Source organism: Pagrus pagrus (genome assembly GCF_965226575.1).
Source record: "Pagrus pagrus genome assembly, chromosome: 10".
NCBI lineage: Eukaryota > Metazoa > Chordata > Actinopteri > Spariformes > Sparidae > Pagrus > Pagrus pagrus.
Window position 1 is genome coordinate 1,044,874 of NC_140194.1, and position 21,979 is coordinate 1,066,852.

The 21,979-nt window shown below is 43.7% G+C and overlaps 1 protein-coding gene across 3 annotated transcripts; it reads right to left on the reverse strand.

Moving 5' to 3' along the window:
* Positions 1-1,848: 1,848 nt before the first annotated feature.
* gramd2ab (GRAM domain containing 2Ab) lies at positions 1,849-21,560 on the reverse strand. 3 transcript variants are annotated; one of them, XM_084363597.1, is made up of 12 exons: positions 21,422-21,560; positions 15,863-15,985; positions 11,824-11,881; positions 9,266-9,338; positions 8,724-8,827; positions 8,298-8,396; positions 8,035-8,106; positions 7,858-7,917; positions 5,267-5,402; positions 5,062-5,155; positions 4,545-4,646; positions 1,849-3,668 (listed from the first exon to the last, which is right to left on the reverse strand). In XM_084363597.1, exons 2-12 carry the CDS (start codon positions 15,967-15,969, stop codon positions 3,620-3,622), a joined length of 954 nt encoding a protein of 317 aa, XP_084219723.1. In that variant the 5' UTR covers positions 15,970-15,985; positions 21,422-21,560; the 3' UTR covers positions 1,849-3,619. The 3 variants fall into 3 exon arrangements, with proteins under 3 accessions (XP_084219723.1, XP_084219721.1, XP_084219722.1); XM_084363595.1 differs by having other exon boundaries at positions 5,062-5,402; XM_084363596.1 differs by lacking the exon at positions 21,422-21,560 and adding an exon at positions 16,152-16,208 and having other exon boundaries at positions 5,062-5,402.
* Positions 21,561-21,979: the final 419 nt, after the last annotated feature.

Sequence of the window (21,979 nt, forward strand, 5' to 3'; positions counted from 1 at the left end):
GTGGCATTTCACAGATATCAAGGGAACAGATGTATTAAACTCAGCTGAACCTCATCCAGAGAGGCTTCACCTGCTACTCCGCGTTGCCAAAGTCCGCGCGTGTGAGAAACCATGGCTGCAATACAGCACATTCTCCCTGCGAACCAACAGCGTCGCCGTGCGCGAAGCCAGACGGTTTACATAAATGCATACGTGCGTCAGCACTTCTCCCCACTGGACGTGCTGTCAGACCGGGCTGTCCAGGCAAAGTACCGGCTGCCCCGTGCGGAGATCCAACGGCCGTTGGATCTCTTTGCCTGGACAGCCCGGTCTGACAGCGCACACACACACACACACACACACACACACACACACTTATGCGCTGATAAAGAGGTGGGTGATCGATTTGCCTGGCATCGAGTGATTCAGCACAGCAGCAGCGCGGTGGACAGCTCCCACTAAGAGCTTCTTCAGAAGCTTCTTTGGCTTGATCTTAAGGTTCTCCTAAGAAGGCAGTTAAGAATGCGTCTGGGAAACACCCGCATCTTAGCGCTCCTTCTTAGCCGAACCCTTCTTAAGAGCCTTCTTAAGTCCTTAAGAACGATCGAATCTGGGAAACGCGGCCAATATCAGTATCAAAAATGATGTAATAATAAGTTATTTTATTAAAGACAATCCCACTAGGAACTGAGGTGTTTGCTGCCATCCAGTGGTCACAGTGAGGAACTACATCAATGCAAAACATCATGTCAGACATGATAACATAGAGATACTTCCGACAGTTACTTTCAAAATAAACATTTGACTACACTATAAAGTGACAAAAATTCAACATATTTAAGAAAAAAGCCTTTCTGCTTTGATTGTTAAGTGTCATGTAATTTTAAATAACACTCTTATGACTGTTATTTTCTAATAATCACACAAATAACTTATTTTTCTTAATCAATCACTTATTGAAATTTTTAAAATTATGAATGAATCCCACCACAACTTGTTAATGTTCTTCAAATAATTTATTTCTTTCTCAAAACAGCTCAAAAGCCAAAGATGTTACTATAATGTAAATTCTGACCTAAGGCGCCGACACCAGCACGTTTTATTGGTTATTTTTCCTTGAATTAATTTATTACCGAAATTTGTCAATTAATTTTCCGTTGATGGATAGCTTTTATTTTGAAAAATATGATCCGAAAAAATAGAAGTTTTGTTAGTTTCGTCTTTGGTCACGTTTATTCTGAAAGTAACTGCCGGAAGTATGTCAATATTATCATGCCTAACTTCACACTTTGCGTTGCTGTAGTTCCTCACTGTGACCACTGGAGGGCAGCAAACACTACAGTTCAGTTGGGATCATGTCCCTCCACCAGCAGACATCCAACAAGATCTGCAGAAAAACTGAGATATAAACAACTTTTGTTGATTCAGTTTCATAATTATAATGATATTGTTCTTTATCGCATGAGTATTAATTGTCACAATAACAGATGAAGCAGAAACGACCTCCACCAACCTGAGTCAGCTCAACACAACACGAGCTGAGAGGACCTGAAAACTGTCCAGCCCGGAGCGGAGAGATGTAAATGAACGACAAAAACACTTTTAACATCTTTTCTTTGAGGAAAAAATGTAAACATCAGACAAAGTTTGCAATAAAAATACCAGTTAAGCACCAAATCTTTAATAGTCCCCAACAAACGCCCTGTTTCCTCCAGTGAGCAGCTGCTTCAGGAAATTACTGTGAACCATTTAAAAAATAAACTACATATTTGTTCAGTGGGAACCAATGAGCTCAGAGCTGAGAGACAGAAGTAGTGAGAGTCGGACTGACATCGAGTCTTTTGTTTCCTGTGATTAAAGACAAATCAGGACATGGAAAAGTGTTTATTAGTGAATTTATTACAACATCAGTTAAAACTCGGCTGTGACGTCACACACGTGTTTCCTCCTCCTGTTCTCATCGACCAACATTTACTGTGTTTTCTCCAACAGGCAGATCTGAACAAGAGTCCAGCTCTGGTAACATGCGACCTGCTCTTCTTTATCAGGATTCTCCTCGTACAGACACGTCAGATCACAGATTTGGCACAAAATAAAATACATTTAAAGACGAAATCATCTCAAAGGTGCAGAAAGTTCACATTAAGGGACGTTTGACAGATTTGTCCTCTAACAGGGACATTCAGTGGCTTCAGCTCTCCACAGGGACTGTGTTTAAACATGATATCAGACGCTACAGTGTGAGTTTAAGGCAGCAGTTAGACTGAGTCTAAGTTATTGATCATTTCGAGCCTTCACAGATGATATTCTGAATTCTGGCACTTTGTTTATCTTAAAAAACTCTGTGACTTCTTTATTAATCAGTTGAGAGACGATGAAACGACGGAGCCGTGAAGTCGACAAGCTGCAGCTGCAGAGGTGTTTCAACTTTTCTCCAACATAAATTAGATTTGAGGTTTTTTAAAATAACTTAAATGTTTCTCAGTGAAAATTTATTTACATTTCTGATATACAATGATCATTTAATGCTTCCTGTGTTACGTCACGACAGTCAGATACAAATGTTTTCACTTTGTTTATGAGAAATATCGTTTCTTCTGTCACGAATCAGCAAATGGTGCCGACGCAGCTCCATCAGTGGAGCACAACACTAATTAAACTGTTCCACTGAAAACACCTGAAAGCTTTGACACAACGACCCGAAGACGACCACAGAGTCCTGACGGTCCTGGACCGTCCTCCAGTCACCTGACCACACAGTCACCTGACCTCACAGTCACCTGACCATAGTCACCTGACCTCACAGTCACCTGTCATGAGCCACTTGCAGACCGAGAAAGCCAAACAAGAAGCTCTGTGGACGCATCATGAGTCAGCAGGTTTTACACTCACTTGTGGAGTCCATGCAGCTCGAGTGCATGATGTCATTACAACAAAAGGACAAACATTTGTCAAATATTCAACTTTTCACTCAAACAGTTAAACTGATATCATCATGTGGAATGAAAAAAACAAAACAATATTACATTCTGAACAAAACAAAATACAATTATTTTGAGTCGTGGTCTCAGATATTAAACCCCAGTGTGTGTGTGTGTGTGTGTGTGTGTGTGTGTGTGTGTGGTCGATGGTCGGAGAGTTTCAGTGACAGTTTCTTTGTCCAGTCGACTCGATCGTCAGGAGCCGGCAGCTTCTGATCACAGCCGACATGTTGAACCTTTAACAGTCAGTTTGTGTTAGTACGACTTTAATGTGGATCCTCCAGGTCTATATACACACACACACGCACACACACACGCACACACACACACATACACACACACGCGCGCACACACACACACACACACACACACACACACACACACACAGTTATGTTACAGCACGTTCTCCCGCCTCCTGACCTCTACGTGTCCTCTGTGTGTCCACTCAAACAAGCCGTCCTCAGAGGTCAAAGGTCACTCTACTGTTTCTGTTGACTAGCGTGACGTCTCTATGGTAACCGGGTTGCGGCGGGGTCAGAGTTCAGCGGCTGCTGCGGTCGTCCGTCTGCTCCTGAGAGCTGTCTCCGCTCACCGCCGCCCCCTACTGGGAAGTCTATATAAGTGCAGGTTTCTTCCTCACTCCTTGATTGGCTTCAGCGTCAGGTTCCTGTCCTCTGATTGGCCAGCCAGCAGGGCACCTCTCCACACCTGGAGACAGGACCAAAAGCAGCACGTCTAATCTTTAATCTGATGAGTCTGTGGGTCTGAATGGATCAATTAAACACAAACGTCTGAATATTATATTATTCTGTTGTTAACAAATTCATGTGAGACGAGTTTAATGTTGGAGCCACTTTTAGTCGATTAGTAGAACAGTAATATATTACATCAAGTAACAACAGTACAACGTGTCAAGTGCAGTAAAAAGTACAATACCTCCCTACTGGAGTAGAAATACAAGGTAGCGTTGTACATAAGTACATTTCACCACTGGATATAAAATTATTTTTTTAAAGGAATGAAGATCATGAAAGTTTTATTTGGACCTTTACACGACGGTCCCCGTATCAAGGTCTAAATAAAATACTGTATTGCAGCCAAAAACATAATTTCTCCCCACAGAGCGCCGTTATAAAAGACACGTCTGTAACCTGCTGAGAGGACACCAACCGCAAACAAGCCCAGTTATTTTAATTAACTTGCCTGTGAGGCCGGCGGGGGAAACTCTACTGCACATGCTCAGTGGGCCACATAACCAGGAAGTAAATCTGGAAGCTAGAAAACTTTTTTGACGTGTGCACCAGGCGAGTAATTCTCTGGATCTAGTTCTATTAAAAATCCATATAAAGATGATAAAGCTGTGAGTCGGCTGGTGACAGATATTCCTGTGCAGCTTGTGTGAAGCGCTGCTACGCCAGAAGTGCAGTGTGGGTTCTGCATACAGGTGAGTAAGACCCTGACAGCAGACTGTCCACCTGACCATCTGACATTTACACTGTGTTTAGGTTTAGTCTCCTGGTTTTGTGTTTTGAGTGTAAATGTGTGTGTGTGTGTGTGTGTGTGTGTGTGTGTGTGTGTGTGCACCTCTCTCTCAGTGTCGGCTGGCTGCTCAGGAAGCTCAGCTGCTGCTCCAGACGACAAACTCTGAAGGCCAGATAGCAGGACGACAGGACCAACAGGAAGACACTGAGGGACAGACGGACGGACATCACAACATGTTGTTCAGTCAAACGTCAGGCTCGGCTGTGTACAAACTGCCCGATGATGATGATGATGAAGATGATGATCTGAGCTCCAGTCACCTACTAGTTAATTATTACAAATTCATGCGTCTGTTATTTTAATGAGGGTGAATTAATTCTTAACATAAAACATCAGCCAGCAGGAGGCAGCGCAGGCCAACAGTAAAATTATAGGAGATACTTCAGTTCTGAGAGAAACTGCAGAATTAATTTAACTCATATTGAGGCTAATATTCTGGATGGTTCTGGATCTGTTGGTGTGTCAGATCCATCCTGGATGTTCTGCAGATGATGTGAGTCCAACAGTTTGACACCTCGAAACTTTATTCAACTCTCTGAGTGTTTTCTGTGCGACTCACAGCAGGATGAAGAGTTTCAGCAGCTGGTACTCCATCTGACCCAGTTCAGGAACCGGTTCTGTCAGCAGGATCTTCTCTGTTTCCAAACTGCTGTCTACACACAAGGAAACAGGGTTTACTCTGCACGTTGAGCATCTCAGCGTCTCCGTGTCTGTGACTGAGGAGGATTTCCTGTGACTGTTGATCGACAGGTGGGCGGGCCTACCGGTGAGCGTGTGCGTGCTGAAGGGCGTGTCAGCGGCGAGGCTGGGGGCGGAGTTTCCCAGCAGGTCTGGGAGGGACGAGGAGACGGCGGGGAGCGACGGCTTCCTCCTCCACTTCAGCACCTCTGGATACTCGTCCTGATGCACAGACGAGGAGAAACGTTTTAATCCGAGAGTCCAAAGAATTCAACAAGAACAGGAGACGGTTCCGACTTCAAACTGGCTTATTTACCTTTTACTGATTCTCCTGTTATTAAATCACATTGAGATATTAAAGCATTTATTCAATGAAAGAGGCTCCAAGAATTATAATACAATTACATTTACAATATTAATGAGGTAATAATATTTTCTTCTCCATCAGTGAATAAACCAGCTGCTCTCAGAGGAAAATAAGTCCCAGAACACTGTTCGAAGCTAGAGAGGTGGCAGGGTCCGCCATGTACAAACAGAGTAAAACAGTATGAAATATTTTGTTTGTTTATTAAGTCATGAAAACAAAGAGTTTGTTTATTTAGTAAAAATCAGTCAATGAAGATCTTTTTCTTATTAAAATTGAGTGCACCTTTAATTAAAAACTTAATTTATGTATTTATTTATTATCTTGTAAAAAAATATAATGGAAAGTAAATAAATAGAGGGATTAATACAGCGGTAAATACAGAAGCAAATAAAAACATTATTTTAATATAAGGTATGCCTACATTTACTTTTTAGATTTGGTTCATTAAACAGCATTTATTTTATTTACTGAGTCATTTATTTATATTCTTATTAGTTTTTGCTCTACAACACACGTGGATTCATCCGCCGCTAAAAATAGTCCCCATTTCCTCCTGTTGGTCTGATAAAAGTGAGCAGCTGACTTTTTAAAGATTAAACTATATTTTTTGTTCTTAAAGATTTTCGTCTTCAGCAGGAACTGATGGGCTCGGAGCTGACAGGAAGTGGGACAGTACCGAGAGACGGACGGACTTGTTGGTTCGGATCTGAGATAAGACAAATACAGAATGAGGACACATCCTACATTAGAGGCTAAACGGTGGCATAAAGAGATCGTCACAACATTTCTGAGTGGATAACGTGACTTCCGCTCAGAGTTACAGTGTTTCAGACAGAACCTGAAGGCAACACAGGGAAAGCCTCTTATCCAGGGAGCATGAAGGGGTCACGAGGGTCACCACCGGACCAAAGCAACAACTTCTGGTATTTCACAAATCCTGTTTCACTCGCTGGTGACTCGTATCGAAAACAACAGCAGCTTACATCATCAGACTGATCCTCTGATTTGTTTCCTCCAGAACAACAGGACGCGTTTCTTTCTCTGTTTTAAATCTTTAATACTTTAACGAGAACGAATCCAGAGAGCCGAAACTAAAGAGTAAACTAAAGTGTCCGTTCCAGAGGCGACATCTTCAAAACGACTGTTTGTCTGTCTAACATTTCAAAAACCCAAAGATGTCGAGTCAGTTCACTAATCAATTAATCAATAAATCAACTAATTGTTCCAGCTTTAAGAGAAGTGGTCGTCTTCACTTTGATCAGATTTAAATCAGAAATTTGCAAAAATAAATTTTAGTTTATTACGGTGAAGTTCTCGTACGACTCTTCAACTTTAAAAATCTTTGTCTTCTTCTTTAAAGGAAGTTTTTTGCTTCGACGTGTCGTCACAAAGAGAAGCGTCGTACGTAAGTAAGCAGCGTACTGATAGACCGAAGAGCATCCAGCCTCTGAGACCTCTGATTACCCACAACCCCCTTCTTCATTTACATGATTTATCTTTGCAGAAACATAATTCAGCTTCAGTTTCTTTTCCTCAGAACATGAAACTGTTCATTTCATTGTAAATGCTCTCATAGGTTTAATAAAGGTAATTTGATGTAGTTGGTTAATACGAGGAGTTTTTAAGTGGTTATGAAACCGTCTCAGTTTAATAAAGATGATGATACATCAGGGTTCTCAACCTCCGGACCACATGGACCAGACAGGAGCCGGAGGTGGAGGTGGAGCCGGTGGTGGAGGTGGTGGAGGTGTACAGCCTCGTTAATGAGCTTTTTCCTGCTCGCCACACACAAGGAATTTGGAGCATTTACAACATCGGTCGTCATGAAACCATATTTGATGTAGTTTATATTATATAATATATTAAATGTACGTCATATTTTCAGCTGTTTTCTGCTCAGTGTCTCATCCTCCCTGTTAACAGTCCCAGTTAGAACAACTCGACCCGTCTGAGCTGAACCAGGTCAGTGTTTCATGGTTATATTCAAACTTTTACGTAAATAAAATCAGTTTCTTGAACATTATAATGTTAATTGAATTGAATATGTCTTTGCCCCTTATGTCCTTTAGGGTTTTTGGTGGACTGGTGCTGACTGAACCACGACCCTGTAGCGGTCCGCGGCCCGGTGGTCGGGACCCCCTGCTCTATATGACCCACATAAACAAACAAGACCGTCAATGAGAAGATTCTGTGTTATTACAATTATTCTTAAAGCCATATCCGGGTTCGATTAGTCATGAAATTAAAACTATTGACTTTGATCATCGTCATATTTGGAGGAAAGTGTCTTTAAGCTGAAGGTGACGTTACCATAGACAGCGAGCTGGGCTCCTCCAGGTACTGCTTCAGACTCAGACTCTTCCCGTTCACCTGGAAACAGTCACACAGGTCAGGAGCGGACCGGACTAATGAAGAGCTCCTGCTCAATAACCACCTCCTGTCTTCTGTTTGTCAGGAGAATAAAGAGTCTAAAGATGGTCCACAAACCTGCAGGTGAGTGCAGATCCTCCTGAGGACGTCGTAGACACTGTCTCTGGACAGCAGGGAGACAAACACGTACTGCGGACAGGCAGACAGACGGACGGACGGACAGGCAGACAGACAGGCGGACAGACAGGAACCAGGTTATAAACAAAAAATATTGAAATATTCTCTGGTGCTGTCAGTTGGATTGTTAAGCTGTCAGTGAACATCAGAGCTGCTTGTGTAACAATGTGTCATCTCTGGTGTGTACTCGTCCTGTGTGGCACCTTCTGTCCAGTATCCATGGTGATGGCCAGGCCGTTCGGCACCAGGCCGGCCGTCTTGTGTTTCTTCACCAGCCGAACTGACACCACCGGTATGCAGACCTGCAGATTCACAAGACGGAAATGATTAAAAACAATCTGGTGTGAAAGCTGCTCGACTGCTCTTCTCAATAAATAAATAAATAAATAAATAAATAAGCCATTAAAGCACCAAAACAATATTAAAAACAGATGTATTACTATTATTTACAGTTTATGTTTTAATTTGCTTTTTTATTCATTTACCTTTCCACCAAACTGGGATGATAAAAAAATACTGGGAGAATCACTGATCCACTTCATGATCTCGATGATAGAAATCAGTCTTTTATAATTTCCCTCGACTCGTGTGGACGCAGGATTAAAGAGGCCGACAGCTTCTTCACTCACCTTGATGTCTTTACCGAACAGGTTTGCATAGAAACACAACCAGTTCCTGGAGATGTAGAGTCGACCCTGCAGCAGGATGTCTCTCAACAACGCACATGAATACACTGAAGAAGAAGAAGAAGAAGAAGAAGAAGGAGGAGGAGAAGAAGAAGAAGAAGAAGAAGAAGAAGAAGAAGAAGAAGAAGAAGAAGAAGAAGAAGAAGAAGAAGGAGGAGGAGGAGGAGGAGGAGGAGGAGGAGGGAGACAGTCAGTGGAGTGTAATGAAGTACTGTAATGTGAGGTACTTGTACTTTAATCGATAAGTCGATTGACAGAAAATATATTATTTTGATAATCAAAAATTAATATTAATATTGATCCAAATGATCAGATTTAATCAAACACTTCACCACAGAGTACTTTCTACTCATCATGTACTTTTACTTAAAGGAGCAGTGTGTAGTTTTGAAGAAGAAATTCAAACTCAGTATTTTAATATTTACAATATTAATGAGGTCATAATACGAACGTTTCTCCATCATGAATAAAGCGACAGCTGGTACCTTTCATCAGGATCTCCTCTTTAGGGACCGTCTGGAACAGCTTGTGGTACTGAGAGTTGTACTTGCTGACGGTCTGTGGAGGAACAGAGTCAATCAGCTCATCGATCTGCTTCATGTGTCTAATTAATAACGTACTTTGGTGTCACTTAATCATATTTACTATTTGTCTATATCGACACTGACTGTTAAAGCTAATTATATAAAAATGATACAAAGTGCTGTTCGCATTTCTGTATTTTTATATTTATAACGGAAATAAACAAATACATTTTCAGAAATATTGCACTTTCTTGGAGCACTTGAACGAGATGACAAGACCAGAAGTGGCTCTGATTTACACCTGTTTACAGCTGAAGTCTTCACTGTAGCTGTTTGGGGTAAATGATAATTAATATGTAATTGAGGGTGTAAATAACTGGTGACGAGCAGGCGTTGGTATGATATGGGACTGGGTATGTTTCTACACAGCACAATATTATTTTACAAATACTTTAACATGGCCGACTTTGATCTCAGAGTTGTAAATAACGTCTTTTCAGATCAGTTTGGGATCTCGGGCTTTCAGAGACTTGGATCACACTGGAGGAGTTGTATGTATGGACTCATCTAATATATGAATTCTTCCTTTGGCTGTATTTTTTAACGAGGGATGCACTTTTAATTATCGGCACAATATTGAGAAATGTTCATTATCGGCTGTTTACCGGTATCAGTAAAGGTTAGCCGATAAATAGAGCTGTAAACAAGTAAACACAAAGAAGAAGAAGAATTATTTTATTATCTATTTAGAGCTACGAAATATGAAATCGTCCATCTGAGCCTTTCTTTCCCTCAGGTGTGCATAAACTACAGCTGAGGAACTCATTGTTAAAATAAGACAATGTGATATTATCAGAGTCGGCCGTCAGAAGCAGGAAAGACTTTATATCATCAGGAGGAGACGATGACTGAGCCTGACTTATTATCATCAGGAGGAGACGATGACTGAGCCTGACTTTATATCATCAGGACGAGACGATGACTGAGCCTGACTTTATATCATCAGGAGGAGATGATGGCTGAGCCTGACTTTATATCATCAGGAGGAGATGATGACTGAGCCTGACTTTATATCATCAGGAGGAGACGATGACTGAGCCTGACTTTATATCATCAGGAGGAGACGATGGCTGAGACTGACTTTATATCATCAGGAGGAGACGATGACTGAGCCTGACTTTATATCATCAGGAGGAGATGATGGCTGAGCCTGACTTTATATCATCAGGAGGAGACGATGACTGAGCCTGACTTTATATCATCAGGAGGAGACGATGACTGAGCCTGACTTTATATCATCAGGAGGAGACGATGACTGAGCCTGACTTTATATCATCAGGAGGAGACGATGACTGAGCCTGACTTTATATCATCAGGAGGAGACGATGGCTGAGCCTGACTTTATATCATCAGGAGGAGACGATGACTGAGCCTGACTTTATATCATCAGGAGGAGACGATGACTGAGCCTGACTTTATATCATCAGGACGAGACGATGACTGAGCCTGACTTTATATCATCAGGAGGAGACGATGGCTGAGCCTGACTTTATATCAGAGATAAAGACTGAATCTTACATGTTTGTGTGAACCGTTCCTTTAAGACTAACACTAACGCTCAGGAGCAGCCGGTCTTCTTGCTGCTCGTCTCGTGTGTTTATGTAGGTCATCAGTATTAAACCGAGTCTGTTTCATAACCAGTTAAAAGCTCCGTGTCGTATGTTTCACTAAAGCATCTGAACACTTCGCCCACCTCAGCTGACTTTCTGGCACATTGTGCTGAAGTATTGTTTTGGTTCCTGATATGTGGGTCAGAAGTTACATCATCTAAATCCCCCCCCCCCATACACCTGTGTGTCTTTATTGTCTGTGAGACGGTGACTTCCTGCCTTCCTGTTCCTGTCTGAAACAACAAAGACTAAAACAACAGAAAACATCAGCAGCAGCTCGACGCCGGCTCCTCCTCGAGCTTCTGAAGAACATTTGGGTCAAAGTTTTGAGCTTTGACAGTGAAGACGTTTTGTGAAATAAGTTGTGTCATCGACATAATTTCTGTTATTGGAACAATATTCCCTCAGACGTCCGTGGAAACGCAGACAACACGCAGCCTGGTGAAGCTAACACACCACATGTGTTCAGGGCAGAATGTGTTCAAGTGTTTGAGCTGTCTGACTGTAACTTTACTGAAGCGGACCACACACACACACACACACACACACACACACACACACACACACACACTCCTGACCATGTTCCCATGGAGACGAGACAGACGCCGGAAACCTCTGGAGAGACTTAAAAAAAGATTTGAAAGGACTCCTGCTGGCCTGTCGTCATCTCTGGACGTCTGAAAACAACTTCAGAGCTGTGTGTGTGTGTGTGTGTGTGTATGTGTGTGTGTGTGTGTGTGTGTATGTGTGTGTGTGTGTGTGTGTGTGATGTTACATCAGCCACATGCATCTGTAGGTGTGGTGGCGATGTTGACACGTGGTGATTTTGAGGCTGAGTGAAGGACTCACTGATCCTCTGTAACACTTCTTCACATCTTCGTAGGACAGGTCGTCGATCAGCTGCAGCCTGCAGGAAACATCACATCACATCTGATGAGATCAGAATCTGTCAGAAGAGACAAAAACACAGTTTCTGCAGAGAAGTGGGTCACTGCAGCAGCCGGGACGAGAACAGCACCAGCAGAGAGCAGAGCAGATTAGTGCTGTGTGCCGACGACCGGCTCCGACCTGGAAGTCTTTTTTAAAGTTGCAGCATGATCCATAAGTACTTTTACCTTCTGGTGACAAAACATGTTGCGTCACAGAAACAAATGTGTCTGTGCAAGAAGCAGAAAAATACAAACGAGAACCTGGGATTTGTTAAGCAACATGTTTCTGCACATCACTTCCTCAAAGAGAAGTTTGGAAAGTGTTGCAGAGTTTCACAGAAGTGACGCAGCAAAATGTCGCCGCTGCACCAAAGTCATTAAATGCAGAGAGGAAGGCGGCCTGCAGCGTTTCCTGTGATGTTTCAAGAGAACACAACATTCAATAAAATACAGTGAGGTTGGATTGGACAACTTTAGTTACTAGTTACTTTTCAGATTAAGATTAACATGAAGACAGTCACAGTCAGTCTGTCACCACCTTTACCTTCTCTGTCCTGTTGTTTTGTTGGCCTGTAAAAGTCTAAGTTAAAGATACTGGCTCTAAAAAATGCAGCATGCCTTTAAAATGCAACCATTCTAATTTCTTAATTGTTCAAAGTAATTTACCCACATGTTTCTAAAATGCCAAAATTCTGACACAAAATAAGAAGAACGTGACCTGGAAGAGCCTGTTCACACCTGGAGTCAACATCTGTGCTGAGTGATCTGGTCGCAGGTGGACAACCTCAGCACAGGTGTGAACGAGACACACTGAGGACACATTGAGATGTAAATGACATGTTTGGTCTGTTAACCTGCCGATGTTTGTGAACACACCGTCTGTTTCAACTGATCCAAACATTGAATTAGTCACCACAACATCACCAGACTCCCTTAACAAATGTGTCAGTTTAGTGAGTTGTTGAGTTGGAGACACTTTATAAACTGTGTGAAACTCTGTCTCTGACTGATTCTGACTTATCTGGGCCATCAGGGTAGAGAACTTATTAGAAGCTGGAGTGTTAATCCCTCCTGTGTTTAGTTGGTTTAACTAGACAAACTCTCTCTCTCTCTCTCACACACACACACACACACACACACACACACACACGTAATTCAAATGCTCATGTAAATGCGGTCAGGACAGGAGGAGGCAAATCAACATGAAGTTCATGCAAAAAAACAAAAACAACTGACAAACACGTGAAAATGTGAATAAACAAACGACCTGCAGATGAAGTGAAGTGAAAATTACCATCAGCGACTGGTTTTAGTTTGGTACACTGCAGTTCTGTGTGCGTGTGAAAGGAGCGATTGTCCACAAGAGCTACTGGGTGGCTCACACACACACACACACACACACACACACACACACACACACACACACACACACTCAGATAAAAGAACTAATTATGCAAACAGTTTCAGCCTGAATGGAGAAACTGGAGCAGAGAAACAGGCCGTGTTCACAGACCGGTCTGAAAGCTGGCGCTGACATGACACTGGACATTTTTATTATCACGGTGGAGGAGGAAGGAGCACAGACACCACACTGTGAAAATATTAAAGTCCTGTGCTCAAAATGTTTAGTTAAAGTATGTAAGTACAATCAGAATAATGTAGTTGAAGTATCGTCAGTAAAGCAGGAACGCAGCAGCAGTTTTGTATCAGACTGACACTAATGATTCTTCTCATTCTGGATTCATCTGATTATTATTGTCTCCATGAATCCACTGAGCCCAACATGACACCTTCACAATGTTTGTTCAGTCCAGGCCTCAACATTGTTACAAATATATTCAAATGATTCACAAAAAAACATCTGAAGCTGCAACCAGACAGCAAAAATGACTTCAATGATTATCCAGTAATTTATATTCTGTCAATCATTTCAGCTGTAAAACATCAAATTCAGTAACTAAAGCTGATAAATGTAGTGAAGTAAAATACACAACATGTAGTGAAGTAGCAGTAAGAGTGGTGCGGCGTATTTTATATGTTTATTTGTTTCCAGCATCATTTATTATCTTTTATAACCGCTCGATATTTAATTTCAGAAAATCACTTATCGAGTTTTCTTTCTTTATTTGTCACGATTCCCCAAAATAGAAATTTAGTCCGACTTAAAGCTGCGACGAGGAACTTTCACCTTGTGTTGATTCTGGCGCCCCCTGTAGACAGAAGCTGTGTGGACAGAAGCTGCGTGGACAGAAGCTGCGTGGACAGAAGCTGCGTGGACACCACGTCTCCGTCTGAAGATCTTTATATCGACATCGACGTGTATAAACTTCTATTACGTTTAAACCGAGCGATGTGTGATGTGTCGCAGCGTAATGTGTGGTTGTTTGTGGGTTTTAGGGAACATTAGTTCCACACACACACACACACACACACACACACACACACACACCTCCTTCCCAGCAGCCTCTCCGTCTCTCTGAGCTCTGCTGCCTGGTAACGTGAGCTGACTGCACGTGCTTCAGGCAAACACACATACACACACACACACACACACACACACACACACACACACACACACACACTGCAGCCTCTCCTGCAGCTTGTTTTCTACGTGACAGGAATAACAGAGCAGTGAGGGACACACTGAGGCTTTCCCTCTCTGTGTATTGTCTGTGCTGCACGTCTCCTCAGCTTTCATCGGCTGCCAAACACACACACACACACACACACACACACACACACACACAAACTTTGTCAGGACTAATGAGTGAGTCGGTTGATGACGGGGAGGAGGGGTCTGAATCATCAACATGTTCAGCAGCCTTCCTGTACCAACGCGCAGGTCGACTCATCGCGTGGACGTCGCTGTCTGTCCACAACATCTGGGTTCATCTGTCCTCCAGCTGTGAGCCTCATCCACCTGCAGCCTGACCACATCTGTTCCCTGAACAGCTGACGGCTGTGTTATGATACATTAAACACATAAAGTAACACAGAGCTACGATCTGTGTTTGTTTATGCCGCAAACAAGTATTTGTATTCACATTTAAACCTCGAGCGGTTGATCCCAACGCCAGACGTCCTCCATCCGTTTTCTGCGGCCTTCAAAGGTACTTTAAAAAGCATAAAAGCTGTTTTCAGATTCAGGTTGTACATTTGCTCTGGTTAGAAGTCGTAGAAAATAAGAACTTGCCCGGGAAACATCCTGTTTTTAAGTTTTCATCAGTATTAAAGAAATCCAGTGATAGTTGTCTGTACATCCATACGGATACTGCAAACAGGAGCTGCTAACAGCTAATCAGCATATTTTTAATGACGCTAATTTGACAAGATACATAAACAAATACAGGCTCAGGTTGGAGCTAACAGCTAACAGCTAACTGACTGTGTTGTGGTCCGAGGCGTGTTCTGGTCAGCTCACACTGGCTGTCTCATCACGCAGATGATGTTTGAACGTTGATTTATTATTTAATCCAAACTGTGATCTCTTCCTAACGTAACCAACCGCGACTGAAAACTGAAAATAATAAATTCACTAAGTCTTAATGTAAACATCCGCAAATGATCGGGACACGCCCCCACCACCGCCCGCATGGAGGATGTGAGCAAGATCTTCGTGCGTGAATAAAATAATGAAGTATCTTTACGCTATATCAACTACAGGTCGACTTTTCCGGTAGAAAACATCTCATATTTCAATCCAAACGGTTTTACAGGGCAGAGCATCACGACACATGCACGTAGATACGTAAATACAAATTAAAGAAGGAACAATGTGCACTCCGGCTGAGCGTGCACGGCTACGTCCTTAAAAAACACGCCCATCCCGGTGAAATACCACGTTTTTAGTGAGACCCTCTCCATGGCTATATTATATTTCCTGATTACATCCCCCAAGGCATCGTGGGAGCTGTAGTGCCAAAACAGAGAGCACGATTATCCCCCAAGCAGTAACTCACCTGAAGGGCAGGGGGCAGTGTCCATCCTCCTCCCTGTGGGGTTCCACCTCGTGCGGGGGCAGGACGCCGACGTCATCACTCTGCTCCAAACTCTCCGACATCATCATCACTGGCCGGGAGGATCTGCAGGGCGGAAGAAACAACAGCAATTTTTGCAGATTTTGTAGTGTTATGTGAAATCGTCTACCTCAGCATGTACGAGAGTCTGTGAATCTGCTCATTTGTGTCTGTCTTTTCGCTGACGGCACCAGGGAGAGACGTACAGTAATGAACTGAGAATTTAATTTACCCGCTAACTTGTTTTCTTCTGCGTGTGACAATAAAGCGTCTGAATCCTTGAATCCTATTTCTGTTTAAAATCACAGGAACAGTTTAATTTTACTTCTGGATGAGCAGGTGGAGGCGTCACAACATGCTGTTATAATATAATGCGCTGCAGTTTAATGTTAACACTTTCCTCTGAAAGACTGTGCAGTGATGATCGGGAGGAGGTGGGAGGGAGGCTGAGCGACGCAGCATCAGATAACAACTTCTAAAAATAGAGGCGTGACCAACATCCAGTGAGCAAGAACAGAAGCAGCTTTCCTCTAAAGGAGCAGAAACATTTAGTCCTCAGATCATCAGCAGCACAAAGAGACACTTCTGCTCCTCTGGTTCAGCAGGAGAAGCTAAGGATGAACTTTTATCCTTCCACCGTCTCCACAACCAAAGATCTCAGTTCACACCTGACATCAACCTGCGCCTGAGTGACCACCTGTGATGTGATGTCACTTCCTGCTCTGTCTGAAACAAACCCGTCCATCACTGAGACAAACAGACTCCATGTTTCTACTCAAAGACAGAAAGAAGTTCATGTAGAACATTTGCTGAATTAACAAGAAGGAACAAATAAGTCAGAATCAGTCAGAGACAGAGTTTCACACAGTTTATAAAGTGTCTCCAACTCAACAACTCAATAAACTGACACATTTGTTAAGGGAGTCTGGTGATGCTGTGGTGACTAGTTCAATGGTTGGATCAGCTGAAACAGACGGTGCGTTCACAAACATCTTGAGCCCAAACATGTCATTTACATCACAGTAGATTTGGTGCCTGATGCTCGATTGAGTACCGGATCAGTACTGCGGTACGTGTGGTACAACGCTGAGTACTTGTATTGGTACTACATGTACATTCCTTCAGACAGATGACAGAGGGAGTCGATGACGGAGAGCTGTGATTGGAGAGAGAAAACCTTTGATCTGAAGCTCTGAGACGCCCGAACACGTGACCGACACCACACACGGCAGCCAGGATACTCTCTCCTCTGTTGCCATGGCAACGGCATGAAAAGAGCCTGCTCAGATGAGACGTTTGGCTCCTCGTCTCGGCCCGATTCAGAGCACAACGAACACAAACGCAGTTTTCTGACAGCCAGTTAAGTCAAATGATCACATCTACAATATTTCTGTGCAGGAAACACATGAGAGGCGTTTATAAACCTGATTCCTTCAGTGACTCGGGTCATGTTTCATTACTGGATCCATGTGGAGGAATGTGTTGAGACTATCGCTGACCGTTCTGTTTCTTTAAGCACTGAAGATGTTTTTCACTCAGTCGTTGCAGCTTTTCCACCGACCACGACCACACTGCTGTTTGTGTATCAGAAAACTGCTTTGCATGTCGTTCCCTCCGCAACCTGTCAAACCACAGCAAGTTGAGACTGTGTGTTAACCTGCATTTGACTAATGTGACACATTTCAAGCTTGTTTTTGTTAAAATGCAGCGACTGTTCAGGATTCTCCTCCAATGTACTGAGGGTAAAACAACAACAGCCCTTTCAGAGCGACTGTTAGAGTCACAATGTATTCAAGTTATCCACAGAAACCAGTTCATGGATCTTCCTGCTCTCTGGGGATGAAGCACAAAAGGATTTCAGTTGAATTAAATGACAGTGTTCTCCTTCGATAAGTCGCGGAGGAAGAAAAACCTCTGGACGTGAAACTGGTTTGCAGAAACGTTAACTGCTGACATTTTATTTTGGCGACCGGGCTGGAAAAATGTTTGTCAACATTTTCTTGAGGTAACAAAAAATCCATTGAACCAACCCGTCCTGCAGCAGAGCAACTGTGTTACAGCTTAATGGATCCACAGCACACACAGAAGACATGAAGCAGCTGACGTGCAGGAATCAGATTATTAGCTCTGATCGATAACTGATGTCTAAACGATCTTCTCTACCACATGTGAAGGCTGATACACGACATCACGCTTGCCTCTTTTCCTCATCATCCCTTCACGAGACGAGCTGTGGACTCATTTCATGCTTCATAACGTGAACTGAACCTCGTCTGTGCACTCGATTTGACCTCCGAACAATGACCGCTGACACCACGGGCTCAGTGTCAGTGAGCTCATTCAACTCTCATGGCCGGCGTCTTTACAGTGGAGGAGGAAGCTCCAGCAGAGATCAACAAACAGATCTTGAGGCCAAATATGAGAAAAATAATCTTCCTCAGCAGCAAAATAAAGATGAGATTTAAAGATGTGACTGATATTTCTACAACATGAAGCCTTCTCGCCCTCCCTCCGGCTGACAGCAGGTACTTCTCCTCCTCCTCCTCCTCCTCCTCCTCCTCCTGGTCGCCATGGAGACGTCTGTTGGTTTCCTCTCGAAGGAGTTTCAGCCCGCTGATTAAATCAGGCAGCACCTCAGGGAGACGCAGGCTGTTTGCTGTAATGGGAGCACTTTAGATCTTCACCTGTGGTTCGACTTCCCGCTGCCAGCCGTCGGGTCGCACAACAAGCACTCAGCTGAGAGGACGGATCGGGTCGACTGAGACTCTGACAGAGGAAACTGCTCAGACGCTGTTTTAAAACAGCAGGAAGCTTCAAGCTGTGTTTGCAGTTTGATCAGTTCGATCAGTTATCAGTCATCAGTTTAAAGCACACAGGGAGGAGACAAGAAACCTGATGATGACACAGCTGATGCTAACATTAGCATGCTAACACGCGATGTTTAGCAGGTGTAAAGGCTCATTTACGCCTAACGAGGACGTACTCAGCTTTCATTTGTGCTCGTCATCTTACAGACGTGGAGAAAACAAAGCAGTGTCACCAGAAATCATGGAGGACGGTGCAGCCAGAAGTTCAAGAGAGGTGACTTCAGGACATGAGGAACAAGTCTGAACAAGGACGGACATCCGGGAAACGATGGACCAAGTTTCTCTCAATGGTGACATGAAGTATTTAAACATATAACAACTGGCTACTACTGCTTCATCATCAAAGTACTACAGTCAGTAGATATTTTCCAATAAACACAAATCCTCTGAAGTGATCAAGCTTCACCTAAATATCATCTGACACGTGACGCTGTGGGTCGACCTGCTGCGGCGGGTGAAACCAGTCGATTATCATTTTCCTGATGGTCACATTGTCTCCACCACAGTGAAACACATGCAAACGACAAGAAAATAATATTCATCTGCAACCACGATTCATTTTCACTTCCTGCGTCTCTGTCCAAACACCACAGCACCTGACACACACACACACACACACACACACACACACACACACACACACACACACACACACACACACACACACACCTCAGCTCAGGAGAACAGGAGGCAACACCTTTACAGCACAAGTGAACAAAATACAGTACAAAATCAACGCACCTGTACTTACATTTCCAGAAATGTTCTGTGGACTACGAGACTTCACCTGACTTTATATCATCAGGAGGAGATGATGACTCCAGAAATCTTCTTAGAAATGCTCAAAAAAGACGCTCCGTACACGTGCAGAACTTGCCTGAGAAAAATCATGTTTTTACATTTTCTTCAGGATCAAAGCAACATAGTGATGGCTGTCTGTAAATACATGAGTACAATGCAAACAGGTACTACTCATGGCTGATTCGGCAAAGTTTGAGTGGAGTTTTGGACTTTTTTGGTCGTTGCTCACGTTTTAAAACAAGTCCCAGGCTACTTCAGGTGTTTAGGAGAATGCTGCAACTCTGTCTCTCTTTCCATCCGATCCTCTCATGATTAATAGTTATTTCCTAGCTCACATCTCTCATTGTGAAAGTTTTCAGATGAACGTCAAAGGGCGACGGTTACAAGGAGCGATGATGAGTGATAATACTGAACGATCATCAGGTCAAAGTTTTTCTAAATGTCATATAAGAGCAGAAAACGAGTCTCAGGCTGGAGGAGTGTGTGCTGCTGTGGGAGGTCGACTGGTCCTGCAGCTCCTCGCTGACAGAGGCGGTGTGTTATTGGTGCCGGGCCGCCCCAGAGCCTCCGAACACACACGAGGAAACACAAAACACACCGCGGCTGGAAACCACAGCGGGCCGAGCCAAAACAGACGAGATGCTGCGTATTCAGAGCTGCTGGAGCGGACGGAGGCTGAGAGCTGAACGTTAACTAACTGCAGCTCAGTGACACTATGTTCAGTAATAAGAGCTGAGTCTCAGACACAGACAGAGAGAAACTCACAGGAGGGGGAGGGAGTCACCATGAGCACTGACGCTCTGATAAATGACATTTGATTTATGGAGTTTTGTCTGTGGTTTCCTCATCTTTATCATCTCATCTGTCTTTTATTTTTACTTCCTGTTTGCTGTGCGTCTTGTTTGACACTTGCTGCATCACCATCCATCCATCCTGAGCCGATCACAGGTCTCTTAGTCCGTCAGTTCACACCTGGTATTAATATGCTATATGCAAACAAACCCGTCCATCACTGAGACAAACAGACTCCATGTTTCTGCTCAAAGACAGAAAGAAGTTCATGTGATGGTGGAGGTGATGGAGATGGTGATGGTGCAGGTGATGGTGGAGGTGATGGTGGAGGTGGTGGTGGAGGTGATGGTGCAGGTGATGGAGATGGTGATGGTGCAGGTGATGGTGGATGTGGTGCAGGTGGTGGTGGATGTGATGGTGGAGGTGATGGAGATGGTGATGGTGCAGGTGATGGTGGATGTGGTGCAGGTGGTGGTGCAGGTGATGGTGGAGGTGATGGTGCAGGTGGTGGTGCAGGTGATGGTGGAGGTGATGGTGCAGGTGATGGTGCAGGTGGTGGTGGATGTGATGGTGGAGGTGATGGTGCAGGTGATGGTGGAGGTGGTGGTGGATGTGGTCCACCACCCTCCAGGCTCAGTGGTGATGATAATCACACCTGAGATCACCTGTGGGGCTGCAGAGCGTCTCTGCTGTAATGAAGCACTTCATCTTCTGCTTTGATCACATTTCCTCTGAGGAAGAATCAAAGTAACTAAAAATGTAGTGGAGTAAAAGTATCATTTTTAGCTCTGGAGCAGGAGGAGAAGATGGATGCACCTACAGATGGCAGTACTCGAGTAAATGTAATCTGATACTATTGCTGCTACCAAACATACTCCACCCAGTCCTGCTGCTCGTCCTGCCGACAGACTCGGTGCTGCAGCTGCTGGAAATACTGTGATTACTGTAGTACCAGCGGTACTAATACTACGACCATCAGTGATGACATCAGCAGCGCGTCCTCTCACACATTAACGGGTTCATACTACAGAGACAGTCTTACCTTCGTCTACCGCGCAGTCTTCAATCAGGTCCGCTGATGGACAGCAGTCCGTCTGTCCGGTGTCCGTCCGTCTGGTCGTCCGTCCGGGCAGAGAGGCTGCTGCTGCCGCTGCTGCTGCTGGGAGCACCGGAGCCGCTGCGTCAAGCTCACACCCTTTAACAGAGACCACACCGGACGTGGCCGGAAGTGGCCTTCAAAGTAAAAATAAAAATAAAATACAAATGCTGGGGGAGGCTGACTGCATCTAAACAATTATTTTAAACGATAATCAAACTGCTGGTGGATCAGCGGACAGTCCCTCTGAACTCACACCAAACCGTCTAAACCCGGCAGTGCTAACAAACTATTAATAAAGATTATATAAAGTATAAAGTATAAAGATACCACACTGCCTATATCCCTGAAAAGATTTCTGAAACATATTTAACGTATTATTTAGCTGCTGCAAAGATAGTGAACCGGAAGTGGCCGCCATATTGTTTTTCAAACTCTATTTAAACTTTAAAACAAGTGCTGAACAAATATCAACCACCATCCTCTTTGTAAAGCGTCTTTGAG